Genomic DNA, 17,589 nt, shown 5'->3' with positions numbered 1-17,589 from the left:
GTTTGTTAATACAACTTAATCACATAAAGTTAAATTGACCTGTATTCTAATTTATAGCACTCCTGTGTCAGAGTTTGCTTTAAGTTTCTAAAAATGTTTTAAGATCATGAAAATTTACCTAAATAAAGGGGAATGAAAAAGGGAACACTATATTTTTCAGTAAAACTCTGCATGTGAATAAATCTATGCCAATATGGTCTAGTAGAAAAAGCACTGAGTTAAGACACTGGAGCAAGTGGCTTTTATCATGTTTCCAGTAGTCCATAGGTGCTCTAGTATGAATAAGTCTAGCTGGAAACTGCCCCCAAGGCCCCATGGTTTGGTTGGTGAAATAATATTTTGAAGCCTCACTCACTCTTTCAGCCATGTTCCTTTCTACAGGCCACACTTTTGTAAACATATATTATGTTTTATTCTAGATCTGATTTCAAAATTCTTCAGCAAAGTTATTTTAATTTCCCTGTGCATTAATTTCCTAACTTAGTAAAATTAATGCCTAATTCTATTTAACTCACAAAAATAATTCATACATAAAAATGCTTAGCTTTTTGTTGTTTTTGTAGAAGTTTTGTTTTATTTGTTTGCTTATTTTTAGTGGGTAGCATGATAGAAATGACCATTGATAAAATTTTTTCATCCCTTTATGGGTAAGATACAAATCCTAATTAGGTATAATCATACTAATGGAATTTGCCTTCCCCAAATATTTTGCCATGTAAAAGGCAGAAAAGTAGACTTACAGGTAAATTTTTTGTGTGACCAAAAGGGGAGGGTATTAGAAGTTCTACCAGAAAATTAAAATTAGTTTAAAACTCATTTCTGTTTCCTTTTCTACAAACTTAGCTTTATTTGTACCTTTTTTCTCCAGTTTAAGACCAATCCTTCCTCCTAGGCCACTGGTTTTTAACCTTGCATATGTTACTTACAGAGGTTTTTTAAAAAATCATTTTAATAGGACTCTGGGAGGTGGGCCGGGTATACACCTAAGGTTGAGAAACATTTTTGATCTCCCACAAGATCTTATGCTCTCACTTTTGTCCCCATGGCTCTTGTATCTTCAAGTTCTCCCCCTTTTGTCTGTTTCTCCTCAGGAAAGACTCAAACATGTCTATGATCTATACCCCAAAACATCTTAACCCTGTGTTCTCTTTTAGCTGTTATCCATCTCCCTTAAGTTTCTTAAGAGTAAACAAAAACTAGACAGACAAATTTCTTCGTCTTAATTTGGTACAATCTGTTTTCCACATCTAACTCTCTTCCTGAAATCATTTTTCCAATTATATCAGAAGCCATGAAACATTTCAGCCCTTTTCTAAAATTTTTTTAAAATAATTTTCTTCTTCAGAATCTATGATAGCATTCATTCTCTTCTAGTTCTCCTGTCTTTTTGTTGATTCCTTCATTTTTGCTTTTGTGTACTACACTTTTTTTTTACCTGTCTTGAAGTGTTGGCATGGCTCAGGATATGGTGTTTGGCCTTCTTTTCCTTTTAGTTTATACCTTTTTCCTGGACACTTCCATTGATTCCTTTTTTTTTTTTTTTTTTCTCGTTTTTGTTACTGGGGATTGAAACTAGAGGCGATTTACCACTGAGCCGCATCCCCAGCCCTTTTTATTTTTTATTTTGAGGCAGGGTCTTGCTAAGTTGCTGAGGCTTTCCTTGAACTTATGATCCTCTTGCCTCAGTTTTTCAAGTTTGTGGGATTATAGGTGTGTGCCAGTGTGCCTGGTTCATTAATTCCAATTTTTCTTTGTTTTTTTTGCCACTGTACTAATTGACCCAGATCTATATTTCTAGGCTTAACCTCTCGGCAAGCACTTGAAATTCAAACTGTCTAAAACTCAGGATTTCCCCCTTGGTAATGCTATCTTCATACTCTGTTATCATTTCTATTTGGCATGAAATAGAAATGATAACAGATAATTTCTTTTAGTGCATGTCTGGTGGTAATAAATTACCTTTATTTTCCTATATCTGAAAAATCTAGGGGAGAAGAGGAAGAATAAAAGTTCTGTGGATTGGACAAAGGGGAATGGAGGCAAGGCAGTGAGAATAGGAATAGGAAAGACAGTTGAATGAATCTGACACAACTTTCCTATGTACATGTATGAATATACCACAGTGTACATCTACAAAACTGGGATACCAGTTAGAATAAGATATACTCCATGTTTGTAAAAACATGTCAAAATATGTTCTGTCATGTATATCTAAAAAAGAACGAATTTAAAAACTCATTCTTGAAGGATATTTTTGTTGGATATAAAATTCTGGGTTAACAGCTTTTTTTCTTTCATTACTTGAAGTTGTTTTTCCACATTCTCTATGGTTTCCATTGAGAACTCTGTGGTCACTCAAATCATTTCCTACATTGTGTTGTTTTACTTGGCTGCTTTCAGGATTTCTGTCTTTGGTGTTTAAGGGTTTGACTGTGATGAATCTAGTCATGGTTCCCTTCAAACACTGTTTGGAGCTTCCTCAGTTTTTTGGACTTGTAAATTTGTTTCACAAAGAGGCTCTATTTACACATTCATGTATTTATCCTTTTGGAATTGTCCTATGGATCCTTGATAACTGTTCTTCTTTCTCCCACTTTTCTTAAATTTGAAAAAAACTAACATACTATTTAGTCTGTTTTCTATTACTGTAACAAAACACATGAGAATGGATATTTCATAAAGAATAGAGGTTTATATAGCTCACCGATCTAGAGGCTACAAAGTCTAAGAGAATGACTTCAGCACCTGGTGAGGGCCTTCAGTCCTTCTTAAGATAACCCACTAATCCATGAATGTATTAACCCATTCATGAAGGTATAACTCTCATGACCCAAACATGTCTTCAAGACTCCACCTCCTAACACTGCCAAAATGTCATCAGATTTCAACATGGATTTCGGAAGGGACAAGCCATACTCAAACCAAAGCAGGTATCATAAGATTTGCTCAAAGTATATATTTCAGTGACTTAGTTTATTCACAGGGTTGTGCAGTAAATCACTTCAGGTAATAGCTTCTTCCACTTAAGCATGATGTTCAGTCATATTTGCTATAATTCAAATTGACTGATTTGTATTGATCAAGCTCTCCTTAAGTTGAATGATTTTCTCATTCTTAAGTGTAACCAGTGAATTTTTAATGTTTAAATTATTTTTTTAGTTCTCAAAATTGTTTTTTATAAGTCCTGTTTTTCTGCTGAGATCTATCTTTTTTTTTATTAATTACAAGAGTATATTTCTCTACTTAACATTTATATCTGTATTATAATCTTATCTAATAAGTCAATGTCTGGGTTGTCTTTCATTGATTTCTTTTCCTTTTTACAATAACTCATTTTCCTGACTCTTTGTGCAGATATTGTGAATGAGATGATCAGTTCTTTATTATAAAACCCCAGTTGCAAACTGCTTTCAGTTTTCTCTTGCACATATGGTTCAGTGGTCACCCAGAAACTTAAAACTGAGTTTAAACACAAAATTAAGGGTTTCTTTTCTCTCCCCTTTACTCTCAAATAACTCTTGTTGCACCCCATCTCCTTTTCCTCTCTCTCCTAGCATGAGACATGGCAGGTTTTTCTATTGGCATTAGCTGTCTGGTATTAATACTGCCACTGTGGCTGCCCTCAAGGTAAAATTACAAACAGTGATTGCCCCTACTAATCATGTTCTTCATTTGTTGACTCCCCTCTGAAATTTTATGTTTTTGTTCTGTTTCCACAGACCCCCTCAGGTAGCTTTCTTTGTTGTTTTGTTTTTTATTTTGTCCAGTTTACAGCTAATGCAGGTACAATTTCTTAAGTGCTCATTCTTTCATACAGAAAGCAGAGTTTCTCTTACTTCATATTACCTCTTTATTTTCCTGGTGCCAGGGATTGAACCAAGGGTCACTTAACCACTGAAACACATTCCCAGTCCCTTTTATTTTTTATTTTGAGATAGGGTCTCCCTGAGTTACTCAGGACCTTGCTAAATTTTGGCATTACAGGCATGTGCCACCATGCCTGTCTCTCACTTAGTTTTAAAGAATAAAACACTACATATAAATCAAAGTTCTCTAGTATTCCCTTCTTCAGTTCACTGCCCTCATTCCATTTCCAGAGGCAACCCCCTTTATACATTTTATACAGATCTCAGGGTTTTTTTTTTAAATATTGTTTTAGTTGTACAATACCTATATTTTATTTGTTTATTTTTATGTGGTGCTGGGGATCTCACCCAGTGCCTTAACACGTGCTAGGCAAGCACTCTACCACTGAGCCACAATCCCAGCCCCTAAGTCTATTTTGCTATAATTTTATAAGGTATTTTATATGGTTTTGGGAAAATTTGCACAGAGGGATTATTCTATAAAGTTGTTTTTTCAACGTAAGCTTTTTGTAATCCCTTTCTTTTACAATTGTTTTCTCAATTTGTTGTTGATAGTATAGTTTAAAATTTTTATTTTCAATACCAAATTCAGTATCTAGCATAAAATAGATATTCTAGAAAATTTAAATTGAAATATATATTATTGGCTGGTTCTGTTAACCTCTTGTATAATGTTTATTATGTCACAGCTGTATTCTGCACAGGAGGAAGAGATGGCAACATTATGGTCTGGGACACCAGGTGCAACAAAAAAGGTAATATAGTTCCATTTTAAATTTTTTTAGTTTTTTGAAAATTTATTTTAATTAGGTGTATTTGACAGCTAAATGTATTTTGATTCATTGTACATAATTGCAGCACAACTTTACATTTCTATGGTTGTACATGATGTAGTGTCACACCATATGTGCAGTCAAACATGTACTTAGGGTAAAGATAGCCATCTTATTCCACCATCTTTCCTGCCCCCATGCACCTCCCCCCCATACTCTCCCTCCCCTTTGCCCAAAGTTCCTCCATTTTTCCCATGCCTTCCTGCTTCCTGTTATGAATCAGCATCCACTTACCAGAGAGAACACTCTGCCTTTGGCTTTTTGGGATCGGCTTACTTAGCATGATATTCTCCAACTCCATCCATTTACCTGCAGATGCCATAACTTTATTCTCTTTTAATATGGCATAATATTTAATTGTGTATATATACCACAGTTTCTTTATCCATTCATCTATTGAAGTGTATCTAGGTTGCTTCCACAGATTAGCTATTGTGAATTGAGCTGCTATGAACATTGATTAGTTGTTACTAGTATGCTGATTTTAAGTCCTTTGGGTATAGACCAAGGAGTAGGATAGTTAGGTCAAATGGTGGTTCTGTTCCAAGTTTTCTAAGGAATTTCCATACTGCTTTCCAGATTTGTTGCACCAATTTGCAGTCCTACCAGCAAAGTATGAGTATGCCTTTTCCCCCACATCCTCTCCAACATTTATTGTTGTCTATATTCTTGATAGCTGCCATTCTGACTAGAGTGAGATGAAATCTAAGAATAGTTTTGATTTGCATTTCTCTAATTACTAGAGATGTTGAACATTTTTTCATATATTTGTTGATTGAGTGTATATCTTCTGAGAAGTATCTGTTCAGCTCCTTAACCCATTTATTGATTGGGTTGTTTGTTTTTTTGGTGCTAAGTTTTTTTTAGTTCTTTATATATCCTGGAGATTAGTGCTTTATCTGACGTATGTGTGGCAAAAATTTGCTCCCAAAATGTACATTTTAAGTTTGACAGAGGAGGGATGATCACATACTGAATTATATTGAATGAAAGTGTTCAGGATTTCATCTGATTACCACCAGGGGGCACATGTGCTCACAGCCCCCCATTTCTACTCACCATTTATTTGTCAGGATCCTAGAGATTGTTGCAGGGGCTATTGTACTCAAACATTTACCTCATATTGTCTTCTGAATTGTAAGGCCATTTACCTAAGTTACTGATAGAATTTAAATTGTTAATACATAGGCTCACTGGTGAATGTTACCTTTAATTTAAACTTCCTTTTTTTGTTGTTGTTTTGAAGAGTCAGATTAAATTAAATAGAAGTTTGTATTACCCCATAATGCATTAAGCAAAAAGTGCACATCATCTCCCTATTTATTTTTAATACATTTGTTGATCTTTTAAAAATTTAATGGACTATTTTGTAGAGCAATTTTAGTTTCACAGCAAAACTAAGCAATTTCCATATATTATCTCACACATACACATACATACCTCCTCTCCCTCATTGTCAACATCTTATACTTGAATGGTATACTTATTCTATTCTGCTGTCATTCCTATCTCCTCACAAAGCTTTGGCAACCCTAGATTTTTTTTTTTTTTTAAATATCCATGGTATTGCCTTTTTCAGTATGTCATATAGTATGTAACCTTAAAGTTTCTTCCATGTCTTTATTTAGTGTTGTTTTCTGAGTGTACCACAGTGTATCCATTCACCTGCTATTGGATATCTTGGTTGCTTCCAAATTTTGGACATTATGAGGGGCTGGGGATTTGACTTAGTGAAAGAGCACTTGCCTAGCTAGAAAGAAAAAGAGCTACCATAAATATATCTTTTCTTCTTTATTATACATTATAATCTCAGCACAGGAGATATGGTACAGATGGTTCTACTGGTTTCTCATTTTACTAATCTGGTCAGAAATTACTTAATTTTTGAGATCTTTTGTACAAATGTTATGTACAACATGAGATCAGAAAAAAAACAAATCAATTTCCTTGGAATATCTTTCAGATGGGTTCTATAGGCAAGTGAATCAAATCAGTGGAGCTCACAATACCTCAGACAAGCAAACCCCGTCAAAACCCAAGAAGAAACAGAATTCAAAAGGACTTGCCCCTTCTGTGGTAAGATTTTATAGGTATCTACATGAATGTAGATCTTAATAGCAGAAATTCTTAATGGAATTTCATTGTAGGAAATTTCTTGGGGATAAAATTGGGAGCTATTTTCTTTTGATATAAGAGACTTATTCCTGAATAAATAGTGGCTCTCAAACTACAGTGGACAGATTTGGTTTTCTATGGGGAGAGAATCCCCATTTTTTTATAATATAAACTATGGAAAAGATGGCTTGTTTATTTATTTATTTATTTATTTGGCAGTACTGGAGATTGAACCAAGGGCTTCACATGTGCTAGGCAAGTGCTTTGCCCCTGACCTACATCCTGAGCCTTTATATTTTGTGATAGCATCTTGCATAAGTTTCCCAGGCTAGTCTTGAGCTTGTAATCCTCCTGCCTCAACCTCTCAAGTAGCTGGGATTACAGGTGCATACCACCACACCCAACCTGTGTATTTTTTAAACATTTAGGAAAGTATTATATATATTGCAAAACACTTTGGTAGAAGAAGTACTACTATAATAGCCAAAAGCTAAAATTAGGCCAGAATTTTTTTTTCCTGAAAATAATTGCTTTTGATCTCAGTTTACTGTGATTTTTTTAATCTTCCGGATTTATAGTTCAAAGTGCCACAACATAAAGGATACATGGATGAATGGAAGCAGACAGTGGTCTGTAGAATCCAGATGAGATTATAATGTGTAACCTTTCAGGCATGGAGTCTAATTCTAAGCTAAGAGACCTTATTAGCTAACAGTAATTAGGAGGTAAAACTCAACTAACTCCCTTTAATATTCATCCAAAATTCTTTAGATACTCCTATGTGATAATCTGGGTAGATATCAACACTTTATAGATGAAACAGACAAGAAAGTTAAATGAGTTTGCTAGAGGTAGATAGCTTATTAGTAGGGCTGATTCTAAGTAGACTCTATAGTGTCAGACAAGTAAGATCTTCTTGTCACCAGTTTGTTTCTTGAATACAAGTTCAAGTTTTACTGGTATATGCTGTAACTTAATGATGTTCAGGTCATTTTCTTGCTAGGATTTACTGTGTATCTAGGATTATTGGAAAGAGAAGATTTAATCTCATTTAGAGTTTGGGGGAAAGGCCATTTTTAAGCACCTTGTTCTCTTGATGGTGAAGTTTTTGATACTTAAGATAGAATTTCTTTCTTTTCTTTTTCTTTCTGGTACTATTAGGATTTCCAGCAGAGTGTTACTGTAGTCCTGTTTCAAGATGAGAATACATTGGTCTCAGCAGGAGCTGTGGATGGGTAAGAGAATTTATTTCTTTATTCTTTTAATGAGGTGTCTTTCATGAGCCATGAGGGAGAAATCATGTAGTCCCATTATAATTGAACATGTATGCTTTTAACTTTTGACGTATCAAGTACCCCAGCTGAGAAGAGAAATTTATACAGGAAAATAATAAGCTAGAACTCTTGCTCAAAAATTAAATGAGCTAGTACAAGTGTCACACTTAGCATGTTGTCTAGCATATAGGAGCTGCTGCTGCTATTAATAGAGAAGAAACTAGATGGGTAGCTTGCCTTATGGCAGTAAAATTTAGTCACAAGCTCTTATTTTGAGGAGTAAATTTTTTATTATTTTGGGGTATCTTTAAGAATATCTTTAAAAGAACAAATCTGCTGTTGGGCATATAATTGGTGTTTCTGGGTATAATTTAACTAGACTTAAGATTTAAATACTTTCACATACCTGCTATTCATGATTGGCTAAATTTTGACCTCCAAATACACCTGTGATGCTTGTACATTGGTTGTATTATATAAGTTTTTCATGTATAGGGACTCTTTCTTTTTAAGGCATACTTATCCATTGAATCTCCAAATACATGACTGTTTTCATAAATTTTAATTTTAAAAAGTAACAGCTTACTGGGCTGGGGTTGTGGCTCAGTGGTAGAGCATGCATGAGGCACTGGGTTCATTCCCCAGCACCACATTAAAAAAAAAATAAACAAAAGTACAAATCACAAATTTAAAAAACAAAAAGTAACAGGTTACTAAACTAGGATTTCCATTGTCTCTTCAGGACACTAAAACTTTCATGAACCAAACTTTCAGGCAAGAATGAAGGATCCTCTTAAGTTATTAGTTATATTTGTGAATGGCTAGGAAAGTGTACTCTGTATTTCCAAGAATACTGCCTGTGTTTTCACAGTTGCTTACAAACTAGAAGTAGAGGATTAAGACAATTATTCCAACAGATGAGCAAATATTTTTTTCTGTGTTTCACAGGAAAGTTTGCTTACATAGCTTAAGGAGTTATGTATAGAGATATAACCATAGGAACAGAGCTTGCTACTTATGATATCAGAGGATATATGCAGAGGCTTAGGAAGTGTTTTGTTCTTAAAACAATAGAACAGTGACTATCAGCATCCAACTTTCATCTTCCTTTTCCGCTCCCTTGGAGTAAACTCCAGTAACCCATTGCTGGGTCATATTACATCTGTTTCCTGTCTTGTCAGAATGGCAAGCCTGACCTTGGACACAATGGTATGAATAGTTTAATTTGTTTCCCAATGAGATGTCCTCACTATACCTGGTAAATGTGCCAGAGGAGTTAGATTAAAAGTCATTTCACATTCAATGTTAGTGAAGTTCTTTGGGTAGGGAGATCTATAAAATAAATTTGTCTTGATTTTTAGGATAATTAAAGTATGGGATTTACGCAAAAATTATACTGCCTATCGACAAGAGCCCATAGCATCCAAGTCTTTCTTGTACCCAGGTAGCAGCACTCGAAAACTAGGTAAGCCTTTGTATAAACTTTTTTGGGAAAATTTAAATTAAAAAAATATATGTATTAGGCTAGTTTTCAGCAACATAGACTTAAGAAACTAATATGAGGGCATTTTTGATGTTTAAAAGATAAAAACTCAGAAGGGTACTTTTTATTTGCATGTTTGGGGGCAAAAATTCGAATATCCCCACCTGATGATATCATTTGCAATGATCTATTTTTGTGTTCACATTCTGGCTTCAGGTCTGTTACCATCATCATGACATGCTGACTAAACTTTATTTTTCTCAGGATACTCAAGTCTGATTTTGGATTCAACTGGCTCTACTTTATTTGCTAATTGCACAGATGACAATGTCTACATGTTCAATATGACTGGATTAAAGACTTCTCCGGGTAAGATATAAGTCATACTAACTCGCTTGCCAGGAAATTAACCATGGACTTTTTTGTTGATAATTTATTTTTTTAAAAACAAAACTTATTAAGCCATATAAGGACTTTAGTATTTTTAATTAATTGCAGTGATAATTTTCATAGGATGCTTTCCTTGTGGTCATTTCACATGTTAGCAGAATTCTTTTCTGTATTATGACTTATTGTATTGTAGTAGTCTCCAGAAATCAGACCCCTTGGCCTATATTTAGAATTAACTTAATTTTTTATTTAATGATCTTACAGGGTGAAGAAAACTGTTCTGCTCAACTTTATCCTCTTTTTGGGCTTGTTAGTTAAAATTAGAGGGCTGCAGCTGGTGATGTAACTCAAAGGTAGAGCACTTCCCTAGCATGCTCAAGGCCTAGACTACAACACCCAACACCACAAAAAGAAAAAAAATTAACTGAATTTTTCAGATTGCCCATATAGTTCCACCCCCGCCCAGCCTTCCACTTAATGTTTGACAGAAGCCATTCTATCTCTTGAGATTTTTTTCTCCCAACCTCACCTTTTTCTGTTCAAGAGTATAAAAATAGAGTCTGATACATAAAACTAATAAATGGCATTTTAAAAAGAAACCAAGGTTTTCAAGTATGCTTTAAAAAGGTTTAGTTATTTTATATCTAAGAACATTATCAATTACACAAACAAGTTATATATTAGTAGCCTGATTCTTCCTCAGGTCTAGTTCTGTCAAAACACTTTGAATTTTATAACCCACCCAGAGAGCTACTAAAGTAAGATGTGCTGATAAACAAGAAATCTTAAAATAGTGTAGAACTTAGGTCATTTTAGCTATTATCTTAGATAGATAAGTTTCAAAAGATTTCCCTAAGTGGTCTTGTTAGGACTATGATATCTGTGGCAGCATCATTTTGGGGATTTTTAATTAGTCATATAAAATAGGTTTTAAAAAATCTTTTGTCTAAAGATAAAACATTGTTCTGATTATATTATCATATATATAAGAGATCTTTTATATAATTTTTCCCATAGTGTGACAATAAAAGGACCTTGAGTTCGTTTTGTCCCTCTGCCATCAAATACTTTCCTAATAATTTTGTGACCTTTTTCTGTGCTCCTAAAATAATTTTATTTGTTCTCAAAGATAGGTAGGTAGAAGCTAGATTGATTTGTTCCTTAGAAATTGAATGATGGCTCTGTATGCATGTGTGTGCAAGCATGTGTGCATGCACACACGTGTAACATCTGGTAATTATTTGCCTTTTCAAAACTTTATACTAAAGGTACCGAACTTAATATTACAGTATTATATGTATTAACTGATGTTCATAAGGATGACTGTAAATCATGTTAGGACCCCAAATCATCAAAGAAAGACTAAATTGAGTTAATTAAGGCTAATATAGGTTTTAAAGGATCTTTATTAGCAAGATTGAAATATTTACATTGTACTTCATATCAGCTTTTCTTAGACCAGTAGAGGGCAATAAGTACTTATGGGTTTAATGGAAAATTTAGTCTACAGTTTGCCAGGCACAGTTTTCCTGATTTTTTTTCCTGCCTAAATACTTCCTAAAATTCTCTAATAAATGAGATTCTTGTAGTTCTTGGTGATATTCAGGTGTCAGACACCTAAGGTTTTGTCTTCCTTAGGCTAAAAGAACCTGTCAAAAGTAAATTGTACAAGAAACAATACTTATTCTTTTGTCATGGATAATGAGAAATCTGAACCTGTACACTTAACCCAGCCTAAAGTCTTACATACAAGTATAGTTTACCCCACTAGCTACCTTTACTGTTCAGACTGTTTCAAGTGCTGGACTAAAAATATTCCTATATCCTAGATAAGCCAACAATAAGTTTTAGCCAGAGTTCAAATACCCCTTTTTCACTGATTTTTATCTATTCATGGAACAAATATTGGAGGATCTACTCTGTTAAAAACACTATAAAGTTTAGAAAGGAAGGAAGATATGAAATATACCCTCAAGAGTCTTGAAGTCTTAAGAAGTAAGACCCAATGTATACTGCAATAGGAAAAGCCCTATCTTGGGTTAAGGAGAGAGGGTCCAATATTTATTTTATTACAAGATCGAACAATACCTGCACCCTTTTTCTTAATTCTTTTCATCACATTTTCCTCCTGTGGCATAGCTGGTTAATGCCAAATATAGCTGAGTTCATGAGGTTGGACCTAATAAAAAGCCTATGGTTTCTTTTTCTTTTTTGCCAATGTTCAGTTCCCTGTTATTTAGTGAATAAAGCTTGACCATCTGCTTCAGTACTCAATGTGGGAATAAAACTTGTTAGAATATATACATTCATTTGAATACTATGTGAAATAACAAAAAACAAATGATTTGTTTATTTCCTCTGGCAGTGGCTATCTTCAATGGACACCAGAACTCTACCTTTTACGTAAAATCAAGTCTTAGTCCAGATGACCAGTTTTTAGTCAGTGGCTCAAGTGATGAAGCTGCCTACATCTGGAAGGTAAGTTGCTCAACTTCCCTCTCAAATGTGAGATTGAATTGTTCCCCCTCAAATGTGAGACTGAATTGTTTTTGAGAATATTTTTTCTTTCCAATAGGAGGTAAGTTTAATGTAAACACATAGTATTAATTTTCTATACCAGATATTTGCCCTTTTTCTACAATATACTAAATTTGAGCAAAAGTTATTTCTTGGCATTTATTGTAGCCAAAACCTGATTATTAGAAATTTATGTATTTTTATTTATAGTCATAGCTTATCAGAAACTGATAATCCATGTCTTATTTCATAGATTATCAAGAAAGTGAGAATTCAGAAAGGTAGTAAAAACCTTGATTTTTATCTTACTTCCTAGAAAACATGCTATATTGACTTTCTTCCCCTTGTTTTTGAGCTCCTCTACAAAATATAATATTTTGATTTTTTTACATCCTTATACAAAACAGCCACTCAAAAATAATTACATTTTTATTCTCTTTATAAATAGCTATCCTTCAGCCTATTATAATAGATGTGATTAAAAAAAAAGAAAAAAATAGATGTGATTATCAATTTTTTCATATATAATTTTTTTCAAGTTTACAGATTTTCCATGCAACCCATTAAATTCATACTCTTATTTTTTAACTTTTTAAATAACGATAATTCTAAAGTGACCATTGTAAGCTAAGAATTTAAAGTCTGGCTGTTTGAAGCCTAGTGGAGAAAAGGCCCTGGAGAAAATTACCAAAAAGTGATTTTTTTGTACCTAGAGTTGTAAAAATGCAACACTAACTTCTTAAAAGGTTTTGGTAACAATATCCTAAATGGTCACAAGGTGGAGCTATTGATCTATCCAAGATACTCTCATGTTGGGCCTCTTTCTACAAGCACATTTCTTTCTTTTATTTCTTGTATTATTAAATGAAAATTTGCTTATAAAGTATAAACATCTTAAAATTTGAGTTTCAAATTTGGTCTTCAATTTAGTTTGCTTTTTGTTTTCCCTCTTCTTTCCCCCACTGTCTTACCTACAGTCCCTTCTTCACTTTGAATCCCAACATATCTGGAGAATTTTCTTTCTACCACAAGTCTGTATGATTTTTAAGTTTTTTTCTGAAAAGAAACTGTAACCTCAGGTATAACAAAAATCATAATAAAGTATTGGGGGGGGGGACCTGTGTGCTGGTCATTCTTTTTATATCATTTTAGATACGTTTCTAAATCAAAAATATACATAATTTTGCTTATAATTATATATTATGTATACAAGTATATACTTGTCAAATTTTGCACTCTTCTCTAGCACAAGGTGTTTTTAAATTTTTATTTTAGTGAACAAGAGTTGAGGGGCTAATTTCTCCCTATAAAGACAAATACACACCAAAGATACTTGGCTTTTGTTTCCAACCCATTTTCAGACATCCAGTCAGCTGCCACCACATACACAGGTTACCCTTTCTGAATTCCTAGGCTGGGTCACATGTCACCTCTGAATGACGTGGTTCAGACGTGATGTTCTTCTGCCTGTCCACACATAACTCAGTGTACAGGCCCTGATATTTGAGATCCTGGCAAGCTTTCTGCTCCTAAAATTGAATTTGCCTAGTGAGGTGGCTCAATTTCTCTTTTCCATGATTTAAAAAAGGGGGGGAGGGCAATAGTTTTAAGCAGTTCCATGCATTCTGAGTATCCAGACTGTCGGGTTATCTTCTGTTTCTGCTATGTATCTAATAGATCAGTATTCCTTTAAGTGTTGGAATATTTTCCCTGTGCTAAAAAGCCCAGGGTATAAGAAAGCAGTAAAAGAAAGTAGTTTAATATCTTAAGACAGAAGAGAATGGCCTTTTAGTCCTCACTGCTGCCCATAAAGGGGAGGTATAATATATTTAGACCCTCTGAAACTTAAGATTTGACATTCTACTTTTCTTTTTTAATTTCTTACCCATTATTTCACCCCCACTCCTACCTGCTCTTCCTTGGTTTGTTACTGATATAGCCCCTGAATAGTATCGAAGTAGTTATAAATAAACTGATTTGGCGCAGCCATTCTTCCGCTGACTGGCGAAACATTGAGCCTGACACTTTAGGAAGTGTAAATGATCTCATGGCAGAAATAAAGATTAGATTTGGTTTCCGACTGGGCAGAGTAAGGAGATTTTGTGAGGAAAAGTGCTGATCTCTTTTGGTGTGTTTAAGAGTATAAAATGCTTTATGAGGTCTAAATAGTTTAGAGCCATTTACTCCTAGATGCCTTAAAATTCCTGGTTTTTTAAGTCTTTATTTTGTAAAATGTAAGAATATTTAAGACAATTTTTTGTGTTTAGCCACTGCAAAATGCTTAGATCTGAATGTCTTGGACGTAATAGGCTCCTACTTAAAAAGGAAAGGGAAGCTTTTTAAAAATGAAACAATATAATTAGAATAATATATTTGTAATAAAGTGATAATAAATAAAAACTAATTGGAATGAAAATGAAGACCATAAAAGCCACCTAAGTTTCATTAGAAGAAATAAATCTTCTTTGAAATAATCACCAAGTACTATTCCCCAGGAAAGTCCTAAACTTTGAAAGCACTTAGATTACTAAAATTCATAAAGGGAGCCTAGATTCTCATTTCAGCCCATTATAGGATAAAGTGTTCATTAAGTTTATTAAAATCACAATGTTGTATGACTATCACTACCATCTAATTCCCAAACATTGTTTACACTGGAAAGAAACCCCATATCCTTTAACAATCATTGTCCATTCTCCCTTTTCCCCAATATCTGCTTAAGCTACATTCTGACTGAATGTGTGCCTATTTTGGACATTTCCTATAAAGGGAATCACAGGGCATTTTGTGCCTGACTTCTTTAACTTAGCATAATGTTGTCAAGGTTCAGCGATGTTGTAGCATTTATAGTACTTAATTCCTTTTTATATCTTAATAATATTCCATTGTATAGGTAAATCATTTTGTTCATTTATCAATGGTCATTTGAGTCATTTCCACTTTTTTACTTTATTATTAAAGTTGCTATGAACATATGTGCTTAAATTATCATTTGAACATATTTTCAGTTCTTCTAGGGTTGCATACCTAAGAGTAGAACTGCCAGCTCAAGTGATATTTAATTCTGTTCAACTTTTTCAGATACCTTCCCACACTTTTTGTGGGCTGGAGATAGAACCCAGGGCCTCACTCATAACCAAGCAAGCACTCTACCACTGAGCCATATCCCCAGCCCCCTCCATTTAATGCTATGTAAAAAAATGTCTGGCTTATAGCATTCAATCAACAAATGCTGATTACCTTATCAAATTGTAAAAAGTTATCCAATGGTCTCCTTTCTTTGAAGGCCTGTTGTACAAAACATACCTTCTGTTGACAGGTATTTGGTTTTTCTTGAAACTTATGTTACTCCTCTGTATACATAACACCTAGACTCTTCTAGGTTTTATGACACACAAACTAAGGAAGGGACAGTATCATGAAATGAAAAGCTAGAGGTAGTAAGCAGGGTAAATCAATGGAGGAGAGAATAATGTATTCCTATCTGGGGTGTTTAAAAAGGACATGAGGAATTTCTGTCCCTTATAACTTAACTGCTACCAGACCTGTTTGGGCTTTGACTAGAGAAACTTAATAGAGTAGGGCCCTCCAAGCAGAAGAGGAAAGATAATTTCTGTAACTAAAGGCTATTTAAAAGTCCTTTCTTAAAATATATAACCTTATGGAATATTGACATTTTGTTTGTCTCTGTGGCTATATAGAAGTAGGTAGTAAAATGTAGATATAGGAAGTTTCCTCTTCTGTTAAACTTTAACTTAGCATAATGTTGTCAAGGTTCAGCGATGTTGTAGCATTTATTTAATCAGCAAGGCAAATTAAATTAGACTCTATTCTTCTTTTGCTTTCTGAATTATTGTGTATGTATGTGCCAGGTAACCCAAGAAAGGAGTACTAATAATTGAGTTAGATAACTTTATAAATCAATGTCAAATCCTTTAAATATAATCCAAAGAATCTATTAAATTTATTTAGTCATTCTCACAAATAATTCTTTCCAGAGTTGCCTTTACTTTCTTTATAAAAACAAGCCACAATTCAGAGTTTTAAAAATAAATGAAAAGAGAATAACTTATCTTAGATCCAACCTTCTTGCTCTTTTCAAATATACATGCTAATGATAATTATGTGAGTTTGTGCTACTAATTACGCCAATTAATTCCATGGCTTCTAAAAGGTATTGACAGCTCTCAAATGAATCAGCTTGTGATGCTGTAAAATGCACTGGTGGCATCCAATGATGAGAAAATATGATTCATAGTCACATGTACAGTGCAGCCTTCTCCCACATCCCCAATACTGGAAGTTGAACCCCTGGGCCTCATGCATGCTAGGCAAGTGGTCTTCCACTGAACTATCCTCCCAGCCCCTTTTTTATTTTACTTTGAGATAGAAACTTGCTAGGTTGCCCAGGCAGGTCTTAAACTTACTATGTTCCTGCTTCAGCCTCTCAAGTAGCTGGAATTAAAGTAAATGCCACAATACCCAGCTTGGACCCTTCTTTATGCATTAAGATATATTAAAATGCAAATTAGCTGAAATAGTATTTTGGAGGAAAAAATATTTTTCTACAAAGTATCACAAAATATAGCTTATCCCTTCAAAATGAAGCTTTTCCAACTCAAAATGAAGGGGCTTAAATTTGGGTTTTGGCAAAAGTTAGTCTTCCTTTGGAATAAAGTATCCCCTGTCCCAAGATTGCTAGTAGCATATTTAAGGTACCTTCAGGGTTCACAGTTAATTTAATATTCCTGAAAGTAGTTGACTAGGGAAGATCTGAAAATATCCAGGCTATGTAAAAACATAGCCTGAAATGCACTGCCTAGCAACTGAACCTCATCCTCCCAGAAAGTTTTCCAGCTAAGGTATAAGGAACTGCCAGTCTTAGATTTTAGTATATAGCTAGATAGTCTGCTTTGAAGTAAGAACCATCCTGATATGTAAATATATATTCTTTACATGTTTCGACAATTTTCATTGTATTTTCTCAGATCAGTGACAAATACCTTATTGCTCATTGTAACTCTTTTTCTGAACTATAACCAACTTTTGGAAACAATTCTAAGGTTCTCCAAGACAAAATTAAATTCAAACCTCTATCTGGGAGACCTAAC

The 17,589-nt window shown here is 34.0% G+C and overlaps 1 protein-coding gene across 2 annotated transcripts in view; it reads left to right on the top strand.

Annotated features, from left to right (window-relative positions):
* The window catches only part of Dtl (denticleless E3 ubiquitin protein ligase adapter), a 41,191-nt gene that overhangs the window by 7,453 nt on the left and 16,149 nt on the right, over nucleotides 1-17,589 (top strand). For both annotated transcript variants that reach the window (XM_026387473.2, XM_026387472.2), the window contains 6 exons: nucleotides 4,556-4,621; nucleotides 6,663-6,775; nucleotides 7,976-8,049; nucleotides 9,450-9,553; nucleotides 9,836-9,940; nucleotides 12,327-12,439. In XM_026387473.2, coding sequence (XP_026243258.2) covers nucleotides 4,556-4,621; nucleotides 6,663-6,775; nucleotides 7,976-8,049; nucleotides 9,450-9,553; nucleotides 9,836-9,940; nucleotides 12,327-12,439 — 575 coding nt within the window. The remainder of the gene's footprint in view (nucleotides 1-4,555; nucleotides 4,622-6,662; nucleotides 6,776-7,975; nucleotides 8,050-9,449; nucleotides 9,554-9,835; nucleotides 9,941-12,326; nucleotides 12,440-17,589) is intronic.

The sequence above is a fragment of the Urocitellus parryii genome, chromosome 9 (genome assembly GCF_045843805.1).
Source record: "Urocitellus parryii isolate mUroPar1 chromosome 9, mUroPar1.hap1, whole genome shotgun sequence".
Taxonomy (NCBI): Eukaryota; Metazoa; Chordata; class Mammalia; order Rodentia; family Sciuridae; genus Urocitellus; species Urocitellus parryii.
Note: the sequence above shows the minus strand (reverse complement) of the source record. Positions and strands in the feature narration are given on the sequence as shown.